We start from the raw sequence: 24,557 nt of genomic DNA on the forward strand, positions 1-24,557 counted from the left end.
CTATTGATCGATTGATCGATCGATGGCTGTGTTATTGTTACGGTTTGTTCAGTGAAGCCGTCAGCTGGTTTAACATGAAGTCTATAACAGCTCAGTCAGTCTGATGACTGTGATCTAGTCCAGCTGATCCAGTCCAGTTGAACCGGTTCAGACTGGAATAAAACCAGGACAGAGACCTTGAATCTATTATAATAACATACATTTTTACACCATGTTCAGATTCTGACGGAGTGATGTGAGCTCGACACCTCTCATTATCAATCATCAATCACTTGAAAATGTTCTAATTAACGATGTTGTGATTTCTGCAACTGATGAACTCATATTCAGTTTGTTTTAATGAGAAAATCAGAAAACTGATCTCGAGTCTGAATCTCTGCCACTGAGGGAGGGGCTCATACTGAGCAGTTTTGTGTTACTGCAGCATCAGACACTGACCTGAGACCAGCTCAGAGATCTGGACCTGAGTTTGGGTCTGGTCCAGACTCAGGTCACAGGTTCTAACGCCGTCGTCTACATAATGATCACCACCTGAGATCACATGATCACAGTCTCACCTAAAGATGTGTGTCTGGAGGCCACTGTCTTCAACTGTGTCCTCCTTTCCTTCCCACCCTCCTCCTTTCCTTTCCTAACTCCTCTCTTCCTTCGCTGACTGTTTGAATCCTTTCCTACCGTCCTGTTTCCTCCCTCTTTGTTTCCTTCTTCCCTTCCTCTCTCCTCCCGTTCTTACTGTTGTACAGAAACTTTTATTCTGAAAGTATTGTGACTTCTACATAAACAGGAAGCTCTACCAAATAAAACTGTCTAATAATTACTCAAAGTAAAGAGAGAGTGAGCTGATGATAAAGAGGAGAATCTCTCTCTCTCTCTCCGCTCATAAATCTTCCTCAGTTCCATGATGAGCTGAGCCACAGTAAATATTTGAGTCTCTATTGTTTATAATGTTTCCTCTGAGACCTCGCCGGCTCCTCAGGGACGCCCGCCATCCCCGATCACATGAGCCCCCCCCCCCCGACAGGAAGGAGGCTGAGGCCATTACAGTGTAACTGAGACAACACAGAATGAGGGATCTAATGAGAACAAAGAGTTAATATTTCTACTCTTATTTATGAGTTTGATGTTTGGATGTAAAATCTGAATCAAAACTAACGACTTAAGATCAAAAGATTTATTTCTGAGTTGCAGCTGCTGAAATATTTGACTATTCAGTTAAATTCACTTTTTGCACTAAAGAAAATTTAAGAAAAGTTTAATGTCATTCTTTGGGCAGAGTTTCCATCTTTTCCCTTTCCAGTTCCTCCAGATGATCAGACTGGACTGTTCTATCACAGTGAACTGAATGTGTTCAGGTTTACTGTCCAGTGTCCGACAGAGTTTCATGCTAACAAAGGTATTTAGTGTTTCTGTGGCTAACCAACAACACCCACCATGAAACGTCTCAAAGTTAAAATGAAGGAAGGATCAGATGAAGTGGATCGGACTGAACAAACTGCTGATTCTCCTCAGTCTGAGTCTGACACAGTTCGACCTTTAGACCAAGTCCTGGCACCAGGAACCCAATCATTTCTGAGGTATGTACTGTAGACGGACGATCTAAGAATGGAGAGAAAAATCCCTCAAAGACAGTGGTGACGGGGGGGTGGGGTGGGGTGGGGACCGCGTGTTGTGGGCGCGGGGCTGAGTGAGAGTTTCCATGGCCGACCTGTTGGCAGGCTGCTGCGTAATTACAGTCACCACATCCCAGCCTTTTCCCCCATGTGGTCGACCATTTAGAAAACAAAAAAAGGAGAGTCGCTCTGTAATTCACCCCTCGCTGGGTGGGAGCACGGGGAGAGATGTCTCTGCCTAAAAAAAACTCCAACCACAGAGAGAGAGGTTCAGGACATTTTACTCTGAAACACTCCAAGAAAAATGTTTCTGCAAAACAACGAGAGAGAAGAGTGTGATTAATCTGAGTGTCTCTCGCCCATTAAAGACAAACAGAAGAATAGGGCAACAACCTACTCAGACCATACGAACCTACTTAGACTATACGAACGTACTCAGACTATACGAACCTACTTAGACTATACAAGCGTACTCAGACTATACGAACCTACTCAGACTATACGAACCTACTGAGACCATACGAACCTACTGAGACTATACGAACCTACTGAGACTATACGAACGTACTCAGACTATACGAACGTACTCAGACTATATGAACCTACTTAGACTATACAATCGTACTCAGACTATACGAACCTACTGAGACTATACGAACGTACTCAGACTATACGAACGTACTCAGACCACATGAACCTATTCAGACCATACGAACATGGACGATACAAAGTGTTCAATCATAAAACATGTTTAATGCATATAAAAAAAACATCTGAATGTACACAAACCGTCTTCACCTCTGGAAACTGTCCAAATGTATAGAAACTGTTCTAGTGTACAAGAACCATCAGAACCAGCACAAAGAAACCATATTAAATATTCTATATTATACAACAGTCAGTCTCGACCAAGGAATCTGATTGGACGAGAGTGATATATAGAACAGCAGCACTGGGACTTTAACTCCACGTATCACTCCTCTTCACAGCTGTCCTATCAACTGTTAATCAGCGTCACATTAACATCGTTACCGATCTCAGATCGTAACAAACAAAGATGAAAATATTTCAGAAATATCTTTTGAATGAAACGATGTCGTCAGGAGAGGATGAAGGAAGAAGGTGGATCCTTCAGAAACACCTGAGGGAACGTGTAGAGAAAGTAGCAGCTAGTGTCACTGTGCAGGTCAGGAACATGTTTATGTGTTGCTTAGCAACAGTCCAGTTCCGGTCCAGTTGGAGCTATTTGTGGTGATGTAGACAAAGAAATTATGAAATAAACACGTTAATCATAATCTGTAGTTGCTTATTGAACTAATATGGCGCTCGTAGAACTGTTGTATCAAAGCAATATGACACTGAGGTTGTGAAGTTGTTCTGAATATCTGTACTTGTCCTCGTACCTTTGAACGAATCACAGCTGGGCTGATATTCAGTAACATCACGACCTCAGCGTGATATTTGTAAGATAAACTCAGAGGCCTCAATAAAACCTGAAAATACTATGATTGACCTTTAATCTTAAAATACAGAGACAAAGCTGAACTGACCAGGTGAGACTGAGTAGTTTTCTGTACAGTAAATATGAAATGTACCAACAGTAAAACTGTGTGTGTGTGTGTGTGTGTGTGTGTGTGTGTGTGGTGTGTGTTCTTATCAGTAAAGGTTTGACAGTACAGGAAGGCTGAGCAGCAGAGTTCCTCTTTGAACGAGTTGAGTCACACCAAACACTCTGCAGGACTTTAATCAGGTTTTAACACCTTGAGCTCTGCAGGTCGGTTAAAAACAGAACGTTAACACCCCCCATAAAAAATACAGTCACACCCTCCTCTGCCACCTATACCCTCCCAAACACCCCTTGGTATGAAGCATCAGAGAAGAGGAGCACCAGAGAACTTCAGGTCCACACCAGACATTTGAAACCCTTTCACTGTATTTACATGTCCCGTGTCCACACTGAGGGACTCGTGTCTTCAACACTACAAACACTGTATGAGATGACTGAGCTCCAGCCGACAGAGATCCACATCAACACTGACTGTCAGCTCAGATTACCTTTACATTAACCTCAAGCTCTAGGAAACTTTTTACAATTTTTTTTACATTTTACAAAGCAATTAATTGAGAACCTGAACAGAACATGGGTCAGAACATTAAAGGAAAGCTGTGAAGAAGAAGACAACCATGATGAAGGTGAAGTGAGTTGACAAAAAACACAAAAATCTGTAAAGATTCATCAAAGATTTGAGACTGTTGAACGTGTTTTACAACAGGAGACAAATGAACAATTAACACTGAATTAAAACTGGAACATGTACCTTCATTTTAACGTTAACCCTATCAGCAGCTCAGTGTGTCAGTTGAAGCCCCGCCCCTCTCACCTCGGCCTCGGTGTGTTGCCTGATTACAGAAAAACTACAGAGAACACTGCTGCTACTCCCTGATAAGACCTGACACTGATACCAACAACACTGTGTGTGTGTGTGTGTGTGTGTGTGGGAGGGGAGAATGTGTCTGAACCAAAGAAGAAGAAGAAGAAGGTCAGAGGTGTGAACAACTCTTTTCTTTTCTTGTGTTTTTGCTGCAAAACACAATCAGTCAACCATGAAGCTGCTGCAGCAGCTCGGTGTGGTGTGTGTGTGTGTGTGTGTGTGTGTGTGTGTGTGTGTGTGTGTTGAAGGTGTGAACACACAGAACTAGTCATATATAAATAAGTGAACGGAGCAGCAGAAGGTGGAGAAATGAAAGAATAAAGATTCTGGTTTGAAGTCTAGATCTTGTTCTACATGCGTTTTGAAGCCCATCAAACTCGATCTCTGTGTAAGCTTCAATTAATCATCAGTCTCTGTGGCTGGGGGGGGGCGTGTTGAGGCTGCGCCCCCCATATGAAAATGTAGGTTGCCTTAAGAGAAGTCTTCCTCAGTGAATAATGGATACAGTTGTTCAGACTGGTGCTGGCAGTGATGAGGCGGTTAGAGGGTTTACAGCCCACCAGCCTCTCTGGAGGGTGAGGAGGGAGAGGGAGGAGGGGGGGTGGTGGTATATATCCAAAAGGTCTGAATTATTCATCTTCCCAGGTGGAAGAAGAGTCTTTACAAAAGCAGAAGAGGAGGAAGAAGAGTTATTAAACCTCTCCGATGAAAACCTTCATCCTGCGAGCAGCGGCAGAGGAAAACTTTTCCCTCCAATAATTGATGACTGCAGGTGTTTTAACTTCCTGCTTCAACACATCAGGCCAACGCCCCCTCCCTCTTGCTCTGAGTGACGCTTCACTCGGTCTGGTCTCTGCTGGATCAGGATCAGGGCTTCAGATAAAGTGAAACCTGATCCGGTTTATGAACTTTGGCTGCTGTCTCATGACCTTCAGACTCGCACTCAACGGTGACACTGAGCCACAGTCTGCCCAACTGTTACAAGCTGAACCCTCACATTCTGCTCCTCCACAACTGAAACCAGCCTGGCAGCCAGGACACAGCCAGAACACAACCAGGACACAACCAGAACACAACCATAACACAGCCGGGACACAGCCAGGACACAGCAGGGACACAGCCAGAACACAACCGGGACAAAGCCAGAACACAACCATAACACAGCCGGGACACAGCCACACCACAGCTGGGACACAGCCGGGACACAGCCAGAACACAGCCAGAACACAGCTGGGACACAGCCAGGACACAGCCAGAACACAGCCAGAACACAGCTGGGACACAGCCAGGACACAGCAGGGACACAACCATAACACAGCCAGAACACAGCCGGGACACAGCCAGAACACAATCGGGACAAAGCCAGAACACAACCATAACACAGCCGGGACACAGCCAGAACACAGCAGGGACACAGACAGAACACAACCGGGACAAAGCCAGAACACAACCATAACACAGCCGGGACACAGCCAGAACACAGCAGGGACACAGACAGAACACAACCGGGACAAAGCCAGAACACAACCATAATACAGCCGGGACAGAGCCAGGACACAGCCGAGACACAGCCAGAACACAGCTGGGACACAACCAGAACACAGCCGGGGCACAACCATAATACAGCCAGAACACAGCCAGGATACAGCCAGCTGTACGACATTCAGCCGCAATCTGCCCAAATCAGCAAATCCGAGATCACAAACATGTCTTTCCACTGATGTGGCACAACAATAACCTTATATGTAACCTGATGTAACATAAAGAAATGAAACACACCCACACACACACACTCTCTCTCTCTCTCTCTCTCTCTCTCAGGTATTGCCTCACTCTGACTGGTCTTCAGAGGGATCGTGGATCTGTTCCAGGAACAGTTTGCAGAAGTGAAACTGCTGACTGAGACTCTTCAGCTGGTCACAAGACCTCGTCCACCAAAACCTGCATCTGGACTCAAGAGGGAAACTACAGCCGTCATCAGTTTCTCCTCACACACACACACACACACACACACACACACACACACACACACACACACTTCACGGTAAGTTGCCAGAGTTTGCCCCCTTTTATTTACGGACAGTGACAGAAACAACTGGAGAGTCCTGGTCAGACTCCTCCCCCTCAGACACTGATGAAAACTGTGTAAGCTGCCCTTGAGGTGCGACTGTTCTGTCATGGACTTCAGGCTGTGAGGTCTCAGAGGTTGGGAAAGACAGAGTTCACAGAGAAGACACATAGCAACAGAAACATAAACTGTCACTTCCTTAGCAACCGCCAACATCACCTTGACGACCACCTGTCTCACATCTCTCAGGGACAGACTCATCTTTATACATTCAATCTGAATCAGCAGCGTTTCCCAGCATTCACTCTGTCTGAGTGAACCCCCCCAGTTTCTGTCCTGTGTCTAAGTCTAGATTACTTCAAAATAAAAGTCTTTTTACATACCTGATCCAGGACTAATACTGATCCAGGACTAATACTGATCCAGGACTAACACTGATCCAGGACTAATACTGATCCAGGACTAATACTGATCCAGGACTAACACTGATCCAGGACTGACACTGATCCAGGACTAACACTGATCCAGGACTAATACTGATCCAGGACTAATACTGATCCAGGACTAACACTGATCCAGGACTGACACTGATCCAGGACTGACACTGATCCAGGACTAACACTGATCCAGGACTGACACTGATCCAGGACTGACACTGATCCAGGACTAATACTGATCCAGGACTAACACTGATCCAGGACTGACACTGATCCAGGACTAATACTGATCCAGGACTAACACTGATCCAGGACTGACACTGATCCAGGACTAACGCTGATCCAGGACTAATACTGATCCAGGACTAATGCCAGGACTGACACTGATCCAAGACTAATACTGATCCAGGACTAACACTGATCCAGGACTAACACTGATCCAGGACTGACACTGATCCAGGACTGACACTGATCCAGGACTAACACTGATCCAGGACTAATACTGATCCAGGACTAACACTGATCCAGGACTAACACTGATCCAGGACTAATACTGATCCAGGACTAATACTGATCCAGGACTAATACTGATCCAGGACTAACGCTGATCCAGGACTAACACTGATCCAGGACTAATACTGATCCAGGACTAATACTGATCCAGGACTAACACTGATCCAGGACTAATACTGATCCAGGACTAATGCCAGGACTAACACTGATCCAGGACTAACACTGATCCAGGACTAATACTGATCCAGGACTAACACTTATCCAGGACTAACAACAATCCAGGACTAACGCTGATCTAGGACTAAAACTGATCCAGGACTAACACTGATCCAGGACTAACACTGATCCAGGACTAACACTGACCTGATGGAGTCCACTGCGGATCAGGACCTGGTCCAATTGATTGATTATTGATGGTGTTGCTTCAGTTTGTGACTCTTCCAGCCAATCACAGAGCAGTATGGTCACACATCATGTCGGGGTTGATAACAGTGGGGGCTGGCTGCTCATCAGGGGTGAAGGACAAACTTGAAGTGAGGTGTCGTTGGAGCCGGTCATTGCCCGGGGCCACACCTTTGGACTGACAGATGTGTCATGTGACCTGGGAACAACCTTCCTGCCCCCTGTTCCAGGGGGGGTGATTACCTCCCCTTCCTCCCCCCTCGCTCCCATTTCCCACCATCCACGGCGGTGAGCTGAGGTGACGTGAACTGACAGGCGTTCGGGCTCCGGGGCCGAACTCTCCAGTGAAGTGGAGGAGCAGCCGCAGGGCCTCAGAAATCTAACAAATGACTCATGAATTGTCACTTGGTCACTGAACGCCTCACTTTCGTCCACTGGTCAGCTGATCCGACATGTGATGTCACCAACAGTGACAATGTAATAAACTGTGATGTCATAATGTCACAAGATGTATCAGGAAGTAAGCTGACACTAACCCAGACCAGAAAATTAATGTAACGATTTAAAAAGTAACAAAACAAAACATGTTATCATGATTTAATCTCCCATAATGCACTGCAGTGTGATGTAATGTAACATTCAGCTTCTCTTCCTCTCTGCAAACTTTAATCAAACCACATCCAAATCCCAGGTGGAGCCAGACCAGGTCCAGCAACAAACCCAGAGCCACCTGCTGCCTCTGCAGCAACAACAGGCCATCTGTTCATCCAATCAGGAACCGGCGCCTTTGGCTTCCTCCAATCACAGAAACAAGCAGAAATGTAAAGATGAAGACAGTGAGTCTGTCATAGACACAGGGACCAGTCTGGATCTGATCTTCAGAGTCTCTGGGGTCTGATTGTGATGCTGCTGCTGTCCTGAACAGAGCAGCATCTCCCTGCTGACAATAAGAGCTGAGGGGAGTCAGGGGGGGAGTCAGGGGGGAAAGGGGTGGAGAGGTGGGAGGAGGATGTCGGTACAATGAGCCCAGTGTTACCGCGATGTGGTCTCCATTGTACCTCTAAGCTGAGAGGTGTCTCCACTTCCTGCTGCCGGCTTCACAGAAAAACCACCAACCCCTTTGAGTCTGAAACCAGCTCAGCTCCCAGAGATCCTGCTGGTCTCCACTCAGACCTGTGTCCAGGTGCTGGACCACCTCAGGTCACCTGGACACAGGACGTCTCAGAGCTTTAGAGTGAGTCCAGGTCCAGAGCTCAGGCTCAGACCTGTGACCAGGACTTCAGGTGGTGGACTGACTGATGCAGGTTCATCAACAGAAACTGGATCAACAGTCTGAACTACATTTAAGACTGAGCCTGCAGTCAGCTGACAGGAAGTGAGTCATCAAAACTTCTCTGGTTCTTAACCGATGATCAAATGAAGTGATGAACTGATGAAATGATTAAGTGATGAACAGATGAAGTGATGAACTGATGAACAGATAAGCTGATGAAGTGATGAACAGATGAAGTGATGAGGAGATGAAGTGAACTGATGATGTGATGAAGAGATGAAGTGATGAAATGATTAAGTGATTAACAGATGAAGTGATGAACTGATGAACAGATAAGCTGATGAAGTGATGAACAGATGAAGTGATGAGGAGATGAAGTGAACTGATGATGCGATGAAGAGATGAAGTGATGAAATGATTAAGTGATGAACAGATGAAGTGATGAACTGATGAACAGATAAGCTGATGAAGTGATGAACAGATGAAGTGATGAAGAGATGAAGTGAACTGATGATGTGATGAAGAGATGAAGTGATGAAGAGATGAAGTGATGAACTAATGCACAGATAAACTGATGAACAGATGAACTGATGAAGAGATTAAGTGAACTGATGAAGTGATGAACAAATGAACTGATGAAGTGATGAACAGATGAAATGATGAAGAAGTGAACTGATGAAGAGATGAAGTGATGAACAGGTGAACTGATGAAGTGATGAACAAATAAAGTGATGAACCGATGAAGTGATGGACAGATGAACTGATGAACAGATGAACAAATGAAGTGATGAACAGATAAAGTGATGAAGTGATGAACAGATGAACAGAGGAAATGATGAAGAGATGAACTGATGAAGAGATGAAGTGAACTGATGAAGAGATGAACTGATGAAGTGATGAAGAGATGAAGTGAACTGATGAAGTGATGAACAGATGAAGTGATGACGAGATGAAGAGATGAATTGATGAACATGAACAAATGAAGTGATGAACAGATAAAGTGATGAAGTGATGAACAGATGAACAGAGGAAATGATGAACAGATGAACTGATGAAATGATGAACAGATGAACTGATGAAGAGATGAAGTGAACTGATGAAGAGATGAACTGATGAAGTGATGAAGAGATGAAGTGAACTGATGAAGTGATGAACAGATGAGGTGATGACGAGATGAACAGATGAAGTGAACTGATGAACCGATGAACAAATGAAGTGATGAACAGATAAAATGATGAAGTGATGGACAGATGAACAGATGAAGTGATGAACAGATGAACAAATGAAGTGATGAACAGATGAAGTGATGAACAGATGAACAAATGAAGTGATGAACAGATGAAGTGATGAAGTGATGAACAGATGAACTGATGAACAGATGAACAGATGAAATGAAGAGATGAAGTGATGAACAGATGAAATGATGAAGAGATGAAGTGATGAAGAGATGAAGTGATGAACAAATTAAGTGATAAACAGATGAACAGATAAAGTGATGGACAGATGAAGTGATGAACAGATGAAGAGATGAAGTGAACTGATGAAGTGATGAACAGATGAAGTGATGAAGAGATGAACTGATGAACAGATGAAGTGATGAACTAATGAATAGATGAAGTGATGAAAACATGAAGTGATGAAGTGATGAACAGATGAAGTGATGAACAAGTGAAGTGATAAACAAATGAACAGATGAACTGATGAGCAGATAAAGTGATGGACAGATGAAGAGATGAAGTGATGAACAGATGAAGTGATGAAGAGATGAAGTGAACAGATGAAGTGATGAACAGATGAAGTGATTAAGAGATGAAGAGATGAACTGATGAACAGATGAACTGATGAACAGATGAAGTGATGAACAGATGAACTGATGAAGTGATGAACAGATGAAATGATGAATTGATGAAGTGATCAACAGATGAAGTGATGAACTGATAAAGTGATGGACAGATGAAATGATGAATTGATGAAGTGATGAACAGATGAAGAGATGAAGTGATGAACTGATAAAGTGATGGACAGATGAACTGATGAACAGATGAAATGATGAATTGATGAAGTGATGAACAGATGAAGAGATGAAGTGATGAACTGATAAAGTGATGGACAGATGAAGAGATGAACTGATGAACAGATGAAATGATGAATTGATGAATTGATGAAGTGATGAACAGATGAAGTGATGAACTGATATATAATCAATAATAACCAGTCAGCTCTCTTCACTCTGTAACAAACTGTTTCTGACTTCCAGTAAAACCGTCGCCACTTTCTTCTTCTTCACCCTCCTGACCGCAGGCTGCTCCTTTAACATCATCATCATCATCATCAGACCCTGGAGGAAGTTAAAGGCTCTTAGCGCCGGGCGGCGGCTCCACCAGCCATTTGTGGTTTTCAGGAAATGTGTAACATGAAATATGAATGTGATGGATGAGAGAGTGAAACAGGCCGAGGTGCAGAGACAGCGAGGTGACGACCAGGCACCTGTATGACATCACCTTCATCTTCATCATCCTCCTCTGCAGCAGGTTCACAGTGATCTGAACTGAACTCAGAATCTGATGCAGAATTAAACAAAAACTATTAAAAACTAAAAAAATGAACTAAAAATGTAAAAAAGTGTTTTCAGAAGAATCTGAAAATCACGTCTTTGTGAAGAAATAAAAGCTTTTCTTTAAACTGTCTGTCACTGAACGACAGAGACTGAGTGAAAGTGAAGAATTCACGCGTTCATCAGAGACTGTTCTTGTCTTTAAAACAAACAACTCTCATTCTGATTCTTAAACCTGAACCTTCCTACAGTTGGTTTGTTGTGTTCCCTTGACAACGAGCAGCAGAGGAGACACTGCAACTTCCTGAAACATCACATTACTCAACGACTTCATTACCTGATCAGAGCTAAAAAACCACTTCTGTTCTCTGACTAAATCATGCAGAGGGGGAGGGGAGAGGGGAGAGAGGGGGGGGGGTTCCTGGGCTTCCTTCAGCCCAGCAGGCCTCGGTCATAAACGCTGGTTCTTTTGTTCACACACAGTTGGCAGCAGGAGCACGAACAATACGAAGCCCCATAATGCACTGTGCTCTGAGGCTGCTGTCTGAACCACAGACATTAACCCTCTCATCTGTCAGCTACATGAACACATTAACCCTCTCATCTGCTGCAGCAGCCCTGGTGATTAAAGTATCTGATCAATGATCAATAAGATCAAAGTTATATAAAGAGAACTGGACCAGTTTGTGACAGTCTGTGTTGTGGACTAATGTGAACCTGGTCCTGGACATCACATGGGGATCAGGTCTCCAGGTGAACAGCTGATCACAGAGTGAATCCAGGAATGTTCCAGATCATCAGCGTGAACAGGAAGTGATCAGTGTGACTCCTTCTTCTCTCTGATTGGTCGGTTTCCTCATGACCGACCTGCTTACACACTCTCCGTGATGACTGTGGAAGATTTGACACCTCCACGCCGTTCACCACTGTCGTCACGGCGATAACCACAACACGCCGCCTCCTGACCGCGTGCTTCATGTTCTCCACGCTGCAAAGTGTTGACTCCAGGGGGCACGGTCTATTGAACTGAACTGGTCTCTGTCCCTTTAAGAGTCAACTTCATGTCTCTAGATCACTGTGACACTGAAGGTTCTGCAGCCTCTGTTTCTCTGGAGCTTTATTCTGGAGGGACATCTCAGGAAGAAACATGTGGTTCAGGTCTGACTCAGGACTCTAAGGACCAGTTGTCTTCATCCACCTGCTGACAAACCACACTCACTGACTTCAACGCCTGGACACACCTGGACACACCTGTCCCTTTCACCTCACTGCATCACTGAACCCCTCCCATCAACTCTCCCCCCTCACAGTTTACTTCAGTTAAGGGTCTGAACACGAGGGTCTCCAAGTGTTGTTGCAGCTGTCAGGTGTGTGTGTGTGTGTGTGTGTGTGTGTGTGTGTGTGTCAGTCACAGTGTCATTGATGGACTAAAAAAAGACGTTGGTTTTTGTTCATTCCTGAATCATGCTGCCACTTCTCCTGCTTTAAACTCCACACCCCAAACACACACACACACACACACACACACACCCCCACACACACACACACACACTCACACACACACTCAAACAGAGGAGCCCCTCCCTGTAGAAACCTGGTAGGAATGTAACCACAGGGTCACTGAACTATTTGGGTAAGGCTGCCCGTGTGTGCGTGTGCGTGTGCGTGTGCGTGTGCGTGTTTAGGTTCACATCAGAGTCTTGGATCTGATCTCATTCAAGATTTGGTGTTTACATGAAAACCCTAGTCATTCAGATCTCTGGTTCTGACCCTGATCCAGATTCTACCACAGCAGGTTATAGGTTCTGTCTGAGTTCTCAAGACCCCACATCCAACCAAAAACCAGGATCTGGTTTTTGAAATCTGATCCTGAGCATAGAGTGGTCCAGGGTGACGTCTTCACACGAGATTCACTTCAATTTGACTAAGTTTAATTACCTGTAATTACCTGTTATTAAGGTTGGTGGATCTCTGTGGATATTTTTACAGTGTAAAAGTTAAAACACTGTTGGAGGTCAATAAACCAATAAACAGGCAGATAACATGTCACACTCCTTCTGTGTTCACTGCCCTTCAGACCGGGGGAGGGGGGGGGGGGGGGGGGGTCCCGCTGCAGTCTGAACGAGGCGACATTTTTAATCCTCTCCAACCACACTCTCACTGCTCTTCAAAATAATAGCTCTTTATTCTCTGTCCTCTCAGCCAATTAAAACATTTAAGCAGCAACTCCTTTGTTGAACAGCGTCAACACTCAAGACTCCTCCTCTCTACAGCCTGAGTGTGAGAGAGTGAACCACTCAGAGGGAGAAGACGACGGAGAAGAAGGAGAGAAGAGGGTGTGACAGTTTGTTTTCTTTTGTTTCATAAACAACATGTTTATATTGTTCAGGATGTTTGATTCACTAACTCTCTGATAACATATCAATACTAATATCAGATGTTTTACATCCTCACTGACAATTCAGTCTTTATCTGGAAACATATCAGAGACGTACATTAAGATGTTCCTCAGGAGTTCCTCATGGTTCTGCTGAAGAACCTCTCCTGTTCCTCATCAACACTCAGCCGTACGAGCCAATCACAGCCTGAGACAAATGGTCACATGGTTTCATTAGCACCACAACAGCAACAACACGACACAGTGTCAGTCACAGGCCACTCCTCCATGTGAAAACTTAGATTTAAACTCCACACTGAGGCTCCTGGTGTCAGTCCACAGACCCTGAACCTGCTGCAGGGATTTGACCCTGCTCAGACACCGGGTCAGACCCTGACACTGGTGATCAGGTCTGGGTCATGTTGGGGGGACTGGAGGTCTGGGCTCTGAGCCAGTCCAGATCTTCCAAACCAAACTCGGAGAAGCTTTTCTCTGAGGTCACGGTTAAACAGGAAGAGACAAACACAAACTGTTGATACAGAGCTGGAGGACTCTATTGTCTGAGAGTCATTGTGTGACCAGGGACCACAGACCCAGACACAGACCCAGACCCACTGGTCCGAGGTCTGAGGTCTGAGTTACATCAGTGTGACAATGAAGGGATCAGTGAAATATAAAAGCTTTGATCAAACTGTTATGTGTATGTGATTTTTACAGTGTAGTGACATAAACTGGAACCAGAGACCAGATCAGAAACCTGGACCTGGGTCACATTTCAGGACTCTACAAACTATTATCTTCATTAATGATTATGCTGCTGAATTTATTTTCATCAATCTTTTACTAAACATCAGAAAACGTCAGAAACTGTCTCACAGGCCGAGGAGACGTCTCCATCAAAGAAAAGCATCAGACGTTCAGGAGGAGAAGGACTCAGCAAACGTTTGTGTTGTTGATCAACTGATGGATGAATGGACTGATCATGGCGGAGCCTGTTACACACTGTTTCCACAGTAAAGACGACATGAGAACGATCAGAGCTGTGGCTGCTGTTGAAACACTCAGATCTCTGCTGGCACAGAGTCCGACACGAAGATCCAGAGGATTCACAGAAGAAGGTAACAACGTTAGAGAAGTGGGAAGTGTGAAAGAAGAAAAGGAAATAAAAGAGTGTGAGGGCATAACAGGAAGGTGTGTGTGTGTTTAAAGTGTGTGTTCTCAGAAATGGAAGAAGAAGCAGCCGTGTGGTGACAAGGTCAACAAACCCCATGAAACAGAGAGTCAGCAGATTACAGCAGAGGGAAGTCAAGGACACTTCAGTGTCGACAGAGAAAAGAGGAAACTCTGAGTGTGACGGTTTTCATCAGGCGTGGTTCTTACCTGCTTTTCACACCACCAGTCGTTTCAGGTCGAGGAGAAGAGCCGCACCACAAAAAGAGGAAAGAAGAAGAAGAGATAGTGTCAATAAAATTACAGCAGAGTGATTTAAATCTCAAAGAGTCTGTTCATTCACCTGGAAACACAAAACAAGTTCATTAAAGCGTTTTATTACTGGAGGTAAGAAGATATGAGATAGGGAGCAAACAGCTGATCAATCCATCAGCTGATCAACAGATAATTAATCAATAAATATGTTTTTGTCTGTTTTTCTTGCTCTGAAATTGTCATGAACTAAACATCTGGATCACTGGTCATAAACAGCTGTTTGATGCTGCAGGTTCTGTGAGGAGCATTTCTATGAGTTTATCAACCAAACGATTGACTGATTCATGGAGACAATAATCAGCAGATAATCAATAATCACTCACAGCCCTGAGAACAGATCAGAGCTGTGCAGACACGATGAACCACAAACAACACGCAGACTTTCATAAAGAAAGCAGAAGCTCTGCAGCCGAGACTTCTTCACTGCTTTAAAACAGGTCTCAGCCGAACCAGACCCCAACCAGACTGAAACCCATTTTGAACTTAAAGATGTGGCGGTGTCAAAATAAAAGTCTTCCACAAACAGGCCTTTAGACGTGAAGATCAAGAGTCATTTGTCACCAAACAAACTCTGCACAGTTTTCAGACAATTCACATCCTGTAACAGAATCAATTTATTCAGGTTTAGTTTATTTAACTTCTAATAAATATAGAAATTCAGACGGAGGCAGTGTGGATGAAGATGAAGGTTTAACACCGTCTTCCGTCGTTTTAACAGAGAAGTTTTACAGTGCAGATCAACTCCACTTCTTTATTTAAAGACCTGTGACTGGTTGACACCTGTCCATCCTGACTCACACTGCTCCACTGTTTCCACGGGGACGGACGGTGTGGAGCAGCTTTGTGTTGTTGTCGTAGTGACTGCTGTCCATTGACTTGAATGGGGCTACAGTGCAGATACATCCAGGTTTGACTGAATTCTCTTCTGGTCTGTTGCACGGACACATAAGTCGGATGGTAATTATTGTCTGGTAGCGCTTGGATCGATTTGCATTTAACCCAGATTTCAGGGACCAAAGAGGATTGTGGCGCGTCACTCCGACAGAAATGGGGACAGGAAGTCGTCTTATCGTCTTCGCTCTGTTATGAAATAAACATGTCTGCTGTTTCCCTCTGTCGTTCAGCTCAGACACAAATCACTGTCTCCACTTTTCACTTCAGCTAACGGGCCAGACGTCCAGGACAAAGGAGGATCCTGAGACGATGTGGAGACCCCACCTCACCCCACCCCACCGCTACTGACACCCCAGGGCAGGCTGTGTCCACTGGGTCACCTAGTTCTGTCCCAGAGGGGGGGCTTCTTTTCCCAGGCTCATTAGAAGTCTGGAGGAGGGACGGGGGGTGAGGGGGGGTGGGGGAGAGGGGTGAGGTCAGGCCTGGTGGGACCATTAGTTTCAGGTGAACTGGTTTACACAAGGACTGGACAGACTCCCAGTACAACACTTAGCTTTACTCCTCAGTATAGCCTGTTAGCAAAGTTTATTATGATGTTCACTGATGTGTTAGCATGAAGCTAACCTGCTATCACTGAGTGTAGCCTGTTAGCAAAGTTTATCATGATTTTACATGATGTTCACTGACATGTTAGCATGGAGCCTTCCATTAATAAACAGTAAGGTTTATCTTATCAAGTTATTAAGCATGTGCTAGGTTGTTAGCGCGTCAGCGTCAGCCAGTGTTTGCTCCTCTGTTACTGGGAGCACTGGCATCACAGTGTTTTCTGTCCAGTGTGAACAAAAACACATGAAAATGTTTTAACCTACATCTCTGACGGCGTCTGACCGGATTGGGGCGTTAGGTATCGATTGACCCGTTTCCGCCTGTTTTCCTGTCACATCATCATCATCTTCATCATCATCACTGTGGCTGAGTGAAGTGATCCAGACAAACAGGCTTCATGTGTGTCACATCGATCGCTCCCACCGACTGAAAACTGATCACACACACACTCACAGAGGAGAGGGAACCACACACACATCAATGACTTCCATTGAATCTGGTCCCTTTGAGCGAGGCACAAAGCCGGCCTTTCAAGTTCATCTGGACTGATGTAATAAAATTGACACATGGAGTCGGCTGAATTCTGGGGCGCCTGTTACCTAAACTCTCATTTCCAAAGCACTGTCACCTCCCCTCACTGCAAATGAATCAATTACAGAGCAGTATAATCCTGTTAGGGGGGAGATGAATGCATACCTCCCCGTTGGCAGGTGCTGGCAGGCTGAAGGGGCTTATTGGAGCAGGCGATATCAAAGCTGGGGGTTTTATCTGCCACATTAGAACCACTGCAAACCGGCGAGTACAAGCCGCTGTGCCTGCTCTCGCTGTCTTAGCCTACACAATGAAATACTATTCAAAATGGAGATGATAGAAACAAACATCACGCTGTGGGTCGGAGCTGCTGCTTTATTTACTCTGAATCTCTCTGGTTCCTTTAACTCTCCATCATCACCGTGTCCCTACTTCATTAACATGTGCTTTTATTTATTATTTCACACCTGTGGAAACTCACTTTCACAATAAAATTCATTATAGTTTGAAAATTAAACTTATTTTAGATCTAAAAAAACATTAATAGACTCTGAGAGTCCAGGTTTTCAGGTTGTGGAACTAGAATCATAATTCTACATTCTACATTCATTCTAGAAAAAAAGGTTCTACGTCTGTGATCCTCTACATGTCAGAACTACAGTTTTACTTTTAATGACATTTATAAAATCTACATCTACAGATTGTGTGATGGAGTCGTCTGATCTTATGTAACTCCGCCCACTTCTCTAACAGGTTATTATCATGTCAGGCGTTTCAGGTCGATGAGGTCAGAGGTGACGCACCTCCCTCCTTTTTCTTTAAATCAGCTGTTTGCGTTTGATTGTTGAAGCTAAGTGAAACTAAAAGTTTCTGTTCACTGATGTGAGTGTGACGCTTCCTGCGGCAGAGACACCAGGTGACCTTCAGGTAACCTCAGCTGAGGACGAGCAGTTAAACTGCAGGTCTGTCGTCAGGTACAACTGTTACTGTTGGAGGATACAGGGCAGCAGAGTGGGGGTGGGGGGTGTGTGTGGTGGGAACCAACAATCCACCTCATTGTTTTGGCGGTGGCGGCGCTCCTGGGCGCGCTCAGCTCCGACACATTCACAAGGTCCAATCTGTCTGGCAGCGGCGGCCGACATTCTGAAGCACCTTGTCAGATAACTGCCCCACAGAGGAGGAGCCGGGGGGCAAATAATGAACCAACAATGACAGGGGGGGAGGAAGGGGGAGGCAGAGACAACAAGATGGAAGGAGAGAAAGAGATAGTGGGAGAAACATGAGGGAAGGGGGGACAACTAAAGCCCCTGCTCCTACCCCCCCTGCCTCCCCCATTCACCCCCCACCCCCCACTGTCGGCCCCGGCTCACCCAGACCATTGTGCACCCGGGGGGGTTCAGGAGATAAATGGCCGCATGTTAACCACGTTTGACAGGCTGCACAAAAGGGGACACCTCGGGTCCCATGACGCAACCTGTACCCCCCCCCCCCCCAACATCAACATCACCCAAACACAGGAGGTGCAGGAGGACAAACCCAGAGTGGGATGGGGTTGAGTCTGCAGAACCACAGGAAGTGGATTTAAGGCAGTTAACACTTCATTGTTTCAGAATAAAAGCCTCGGTCACAGTTAAGTTTGTCATGTAGAAAGTTGTCACAGTGAAGCATCTCTCTGGGGATCTCTGATCTCACAATAAACATCTGATCCTTCATCGTCATTAACCATCAGCTGTTAGCTCGTTAGCATACTTCCCAGCATGCACTGTGTTTGGTTTATTTTCTGTCTGAACTCAAGGCTCTGAATCTGTCGTCTGAGATCATGACAACTGGTCTCTGGACTCTGGACTCTGCTCTTTGGACTCTGGTCTCTGGACTCTGCTCTTTGGCCTCTGGACTCTGGTCTCTGGACTCTGCTCTTTGGCCTCTGGACTCTGGTCTCTGGACTCTGCTCTTTGGCCTCTGGACTCTGGTCTCTGGACTCTGCTCTTTGGCCTCTGGACTCTGGTCTCTGGACTCTGCTCTTTGGCCTCTGGACTCTGGTCTCTGGACTCTGCTCTTTGGCCTCTGGACTCTGGTCTCTGGACTCTGCTCTTTGGCCTCTGGACTCTGGTCTCTGGACTCTGCTCTTTGGCCTCTGGACTCTGGTCTCTGGACTCTGCTCTTTGGCCTCTGGACTCTGGTCTCTGGACTCTGCTCTTTGGCCTCTGGACTCTGGTCTCTGGACTCTGCTCTTTGGCCTCTGGACTCTGGTCTCTGGACTCTGCTCTTTGGCCTCTGGACTCTGGTCTCTGGACTCTGCTCTTTGGCCTCTGGACTCTGGTCTCTGGACTCTGCTCTTTGGCCTCTGGACTCTGGTCTCTGGACTCTGCTCTTTGGCCTCTGGACTCTGGTCTCTGGACTCTGCTCTTTGGTCTCTGGCCTCTGGTCTCTGGTCTCTGCTCTTTGGACTCTGGTCTCTGGTCTTTGGTCTCTGCTCTTTGGTCTCTGGTCTCTGGTCTCTGGTCTTTGGACTCTGGACTCTGGTTTCTGGATTCTGGTCTCTGACTCCAGCAGACAGTCCAGGATCAGAGGCGTCTGTCAGCCTCAGCTCAGAAGATGTTTGGGGCTGGGGGGTTGGTTCTGGTTTTGGTTGGGGGGTCTAACCTTTTCACTGCTGCTTCTTTGATGGCTGACAGGACTCACAAAGGCACCTGCCCCATCCCCGAGTGCCCCCCCCCTCCCCTGACCTGACCAGCATTCCTGGCCTACAGGGGGTCCTCCCCATGGCTTCCTTTACCCCGCCCCCCCCCCCCCCCCAACCAAAGTCTGGTAATCCCACTGCAAACACGGCTGTTGCGGCTCACGAGACTTCTCACAGTTGCTCGCTCCGAGTTGACGACTGATGAAGCCCGTCGCCGTGGGAACCAACAGGGAAGAAAATCATTAAAATGCATCATGGGACTGGAGGAGTGGGAGGGGCTCTTAGAGCAGAGAGGAGGCGGAGCCGGACGTGAGCAACAAATCAGAGGATTAGTAATCAGTTTTAATCTTCATCATCGTCATCGTCATCATCATCATCATCATCATCATCTTCATCTTCGTCTGAGTCTGTGATGAAGATGAGGGTCACTGACTGAGATGATGAAGATGATGCTGTTTTTAGCCTCAGTGGTAGGTGCTCTTTAGACTCATGTCTGAATTAACGTGTCGTCAACAGTTTCATTAAAGGTCAAAGGTCAAATAAACGACTCTTCTCTGACTCAGGTCGTTGTGATGTTGGTGTTTCACAAAGTTTATGGACATAAATATTTTCACTGAACAAAATGTTGTTATGTGTATTTCAGCACTGTGGTAAAGACGAGTGAACACACACACACACACACACACACACACACCGTCACGCTCGTTTCTCTGGATGAAAGACGTCGACCTCCAGCTGTCACCACAACAATGAGACGCTCTCAAAGAGAAGGAGTGACATCACCAAGGCCCCGCCCAGCCCACCTTCCCTGCCCCCTGACATTAACCAATCAGTCCTGTTTGGGGGGTTGGAATCATTCCTGCGGTGGTTGATTTTAAGATCTCAGGTCATGTGATCATCGTCCAGAAAATGGATAATGATGAGAACTGTAAAGACTCAAGACTTCCACATGTTTCTCAGTCTTTTTCAACTTAATATAAATAAATAAGTCTGAGTTTAATAAACTTCATCTTTAAGATTTATTACATTATATTTTTAATCATTTAGAATTTTCAGTGTTTTTACTTTAATGTCATTTTATTTATTTATTTATTTATTTTCATTTTTAAGTTTATTACATATTCATACATATTTAGATTTTTAATGATAATAATTCATATTTTTCTAATTTCATTTTATTTGTATTCATATTCTTATTTGTTAATTACAATTTTATTTTGAGAAAAATATTCTTAAGTCAAGAGTCACTTACTTAGCTTTTCCCCATGGCCCTCTTCCCCAGAGAAGAAAAGTGTGCTCCAAGTGAACCTGCAGATATTTATTGATATTTACAGTGTTACTGTTTATTGATATAACCCCTCCTGACCCCCCACCCTCAGATCATGAGTCTTCCTCTCCAGTGAACCTGGGTCAGTGTTTTCTGACGGCTCTACACTCGCTCGTGGTTCAGGACTCGTCAGCGTCGTCTCTGAAGCTGGCGATGATGCGTTGGTGGTAGCTGCGGCTCTGGACTCACCGAGGCTGCGGAGGTGGAGAAGTTTCCTTCAGACCGGACTCTAAGGAGCGGCTTTGACAGGAGTGTCAGCTCAGATACCTCAGACCAGAGGTCAGTCCAGCAGGACTCCCCCCGAGGCGACCAGCCTCACCGAGCAGCGCTCCTCTGCCTCATCACTTTAATTGGTGGATCTGTGACCAGGAAGTGGTGTCCGCTCATGGCGGCCTGAAACCCTGCTGAACTGATCTGGCCTGAGGAGGTTGTCATGAGAGTCCGAGAGGAGGAAGGTGAAAGAATTTGAAACTGTTCACAAGACACAAACTCTGACAGACAGAGAGGAAGTTAGACTGAGACCACTTCAGACCTGGTTCAGACCCGGTTAAGTCCCGGTTCAGACCCGGTTCAGACCAGGTTTTTGTCTGGAAAAAGAAAATGGATCGAAGTGACCCAGTTTCTTTATTACATGACAACATCGTTCATCTTGAATCTTTGTTTGATGATGAAGATGATGATGATGAAGATGAACTTCATCTCCTTGTTGACACGTTTTAGAAACGTCAACAACCTCAAGTGACTCTCAGAAACCACTGAATACCCATGATCCTTTTCACCACGTCCTCATTTACCTGTTACTAAGAGACACAGCTGCTGAAACTGAAAGCTCAGATGTCTGAGCCTCCTTGAATGCAACATCAGGTCGCTCACACCTGCTCCACACCTGTACCTGTGCACTGCTGCCATGAGATGTTCAGTGTTCACCGGGAAACAAAGTCTTCATGACAACAGGCAGCAACAAAACCAGATCAAACTGACTTCAAACAGATGCACAGGGGTGGGCGGGCCTGCAGCCGTGGACAGAGGTGTGTGTGTGTGTGTGTGTGTGTGTGTGTGTGTGTGTGTGTGTGTGTGTGTGTGTGTGTGTGGGGGGGGTTCCGGGAGGGTTGACTCATTCGGCCATACGCTGGCGGTCTGGACACACAGATGTCATGACACCTTAATCCAGCCATCCGTTATTGATTGTTCCATGTGTGGTGACCTTGCCGCAGGAGCTCGGCCAATCAAACGAACCGTTTCTGTGAGGGAGGGGCCAAAGAGAACAAGTGTGACAGTAGAAACTCTCAGTGAACCTGAACAGGTCTACTCTTCTGATGGACCCGGTTCTGTACTAACGTCAGGTGAACAACTGAACACATCACAAAGACAATCCTGACAAACTAACTGCTTTCATTCAGTTTTTAACTCACTGAACGTCTTAGGTCCAATCGAACCTGAATGCATCATGGACTGAAAACACAACAAATAATAATTATTTTATATCTTCATACGAATAAAGTGAAATTAATAATTAATAATCAGACATCTGATGCTTTTTAACTTTTTTAGGTCACAGCTGGAAACTCATCTGTTTCTACTTGTATTCATTCATCAGTATAGTTGTAGTTGTAGTAACAGTGCCCCCCCACCCCCTGTTGTCTCTGCAGTGACGTACCTCAGCTCTGACCTTGATGAATCTCTGTGTTTAGGCTAACGGCGACAAAATGTCACCGGGCGGCTCAGAGCTCACTCATGAAGAAAATGTGCACATGGCACCATGGGGGGGGGGGGTCGACAATACACGCATGTCAGTCACCTTGAAACATCACAAACACTAGAGGAGTTTTACACCAACACCATTCCACTGCACAGAAGCATCATGGGAGGCGTAGGAGACGTCTGAGGAGTTTTTGTTGTTGGTGGCACAGAGACGAGCTTTGTGTCAGCAGAAGAGACCGAGGAAGAGGAAGGAAAAGAAGACGAAGAATAAGAAGAGCAAAAAGAAGACGAGAACAAGGAAGAGGAAGGAGAAGAAAAAGAAGAGGGAGGAAAAGAAGAAGAAGAGCAAGAAGAGCAAGAAGAAGAGAACAAGGAAGAGGAAGGAGAAGAAGATGACGAAGAAGAAGAGTGTGGCCCCCCTCCCTCAGTGACAGATGTTAGAGGAGGAGTAAATCTGTGGAGGAGGCTGACAGACTGGTTGGGGGGGCCTGTTATGACTTAATGAGCAAGCGTACTGGGGGGGTCAGGTTTTGGGGGGGGTCTGTAGATGTAAACAGAAGTAAGTGTTGAGCTCATTACAAACAACTTGAAACTGAAGAATCTGAAGATTCAATATGAAAAATATTAAAATTCAAAAACAAGAATCAGAATGAAGGAAAAATCTCAAAATGTCAAGAAAATAAAAAAAGAAACAAGCTGGAATCAATAAAAAAAAAAGGAAATACAAACATCCTCATTACGTCGGAACCAGAGAAGAAGAAGAAGAATCAGAAACGACGAGAAAATAAATAAATAAAAACATCAAGAGAAAAATTTATAAAAAGTCAAAAACATTAAACGATAAATCTGGAACGACATTTACTCATAATACTTATACGTGACTGTGATGTCACCATCACATTATGTGTGTTTTATTTTGGAGGGGTGGAGTGGTGGTGGGGGTATTAACCAGACCACTTCCTGTTGTTAAGATAATATGTCTGAACAAAGGGCCCCTTCTTCCGAGAGTGGGGCCCCGGCTCCTCCTCCACTGTCCAACCAGAGGTGTTTGGTGAAGTAAATCTGCCTAAATCCTGGGGGGCGAGTGAGGAGGAGGGAGGGGGGTGAAGGTGAATAAAGATAATCTGCTTTTCTTCACAATAAAACGTCTCTGAGAGGAGGAGGAGGGAAATTAGGAATTCATATCACATGGTGCATTTTCTACTTGATTCCTGACCTGTTCCCGAGCAGCTGAGTTCAACACAAAGCTGCAGCAGTAAGGGGCCTGGGGGCCCTTGGGGGCCACCGAGGGCCCCCTACAGGCCCAACATGGAACAATGCTATGTGGAAGCTGGTTTTACTTTTACACTGAAAACATAGAAAGAACTTTTATTTTTGACGTCAACTAACAGGAAAATTCTCAAAACCACTCAGAAAAATGTAGAAACCAGCTGATTGATGAAACCAGAAAACAGTGAATCTCAAAAATCATCATATTATAGAAATGATCTGGAAACAACAAGAAATCTGTGAAACCATGAAAGAAAACTAACTAGAAAAACTCAAGAAAACGGAAACTTGTAAAATCCAGAAAACGGAAAAATAAAATTCCTGAAATCAGGAAACACCTGATTCATTAAAAAATAATGTCTCACTTCTATCAACAGTTATTCTGGAAATGACAAGAA

At 45.2% G+C, this 24,557-nt stretch overlaps 1 protein-coding gene across 1 annotated transcript in view; it reads right to left on the reverse strand.

The window, feature by feature from the left end:
• Window positions 1–19,946, reverse strand: part of LOC111230433 (zinc finger E-box-binding homeobox 2-like) — a 41,692-nt gene extending 21,746 nt beyond the window's left edge. The window contains exons 1-4 of the mRNA XM_022757174.1: window positions 19,909–19,946; window positions 19,043–19,575; window positions 5,040–5,624; window positions 439–531 (exon numbers count right to left, since the gene is read on the reverse strand). Coding sequence (XP_022612895.1) covers window positions 439–531; window positions 5,040–5,624; window positions 19,043–19,575; window positions 19,909–19,946 — 1,249 coding nt within the window. The remainder of the gene's footprint in view (window positions 1–438; window positions 532–5,039; window positions 5,625–19,042; window positions 19,576–19,908) is intronic.
• Window positions 19,947–24,557: the final 4,611 nt, after the last annotated feature.

Source organism: Seriola dumerili, unplaced genomic scaffold (assembly GCF_002260705.1).
Source record: "Seriola dumerili isolate Sdu_G_001 unplaced genomic scaffold, Sdu_1.0 BDQW01000266.1, whole genome shotgun sequence".
NCBI classification, from domain to species: Eukaryota; Metazoa; Chordata; class Actinopteri; order Carangiformes; family Carangidae; genus Seriola; species Seriola dumerili.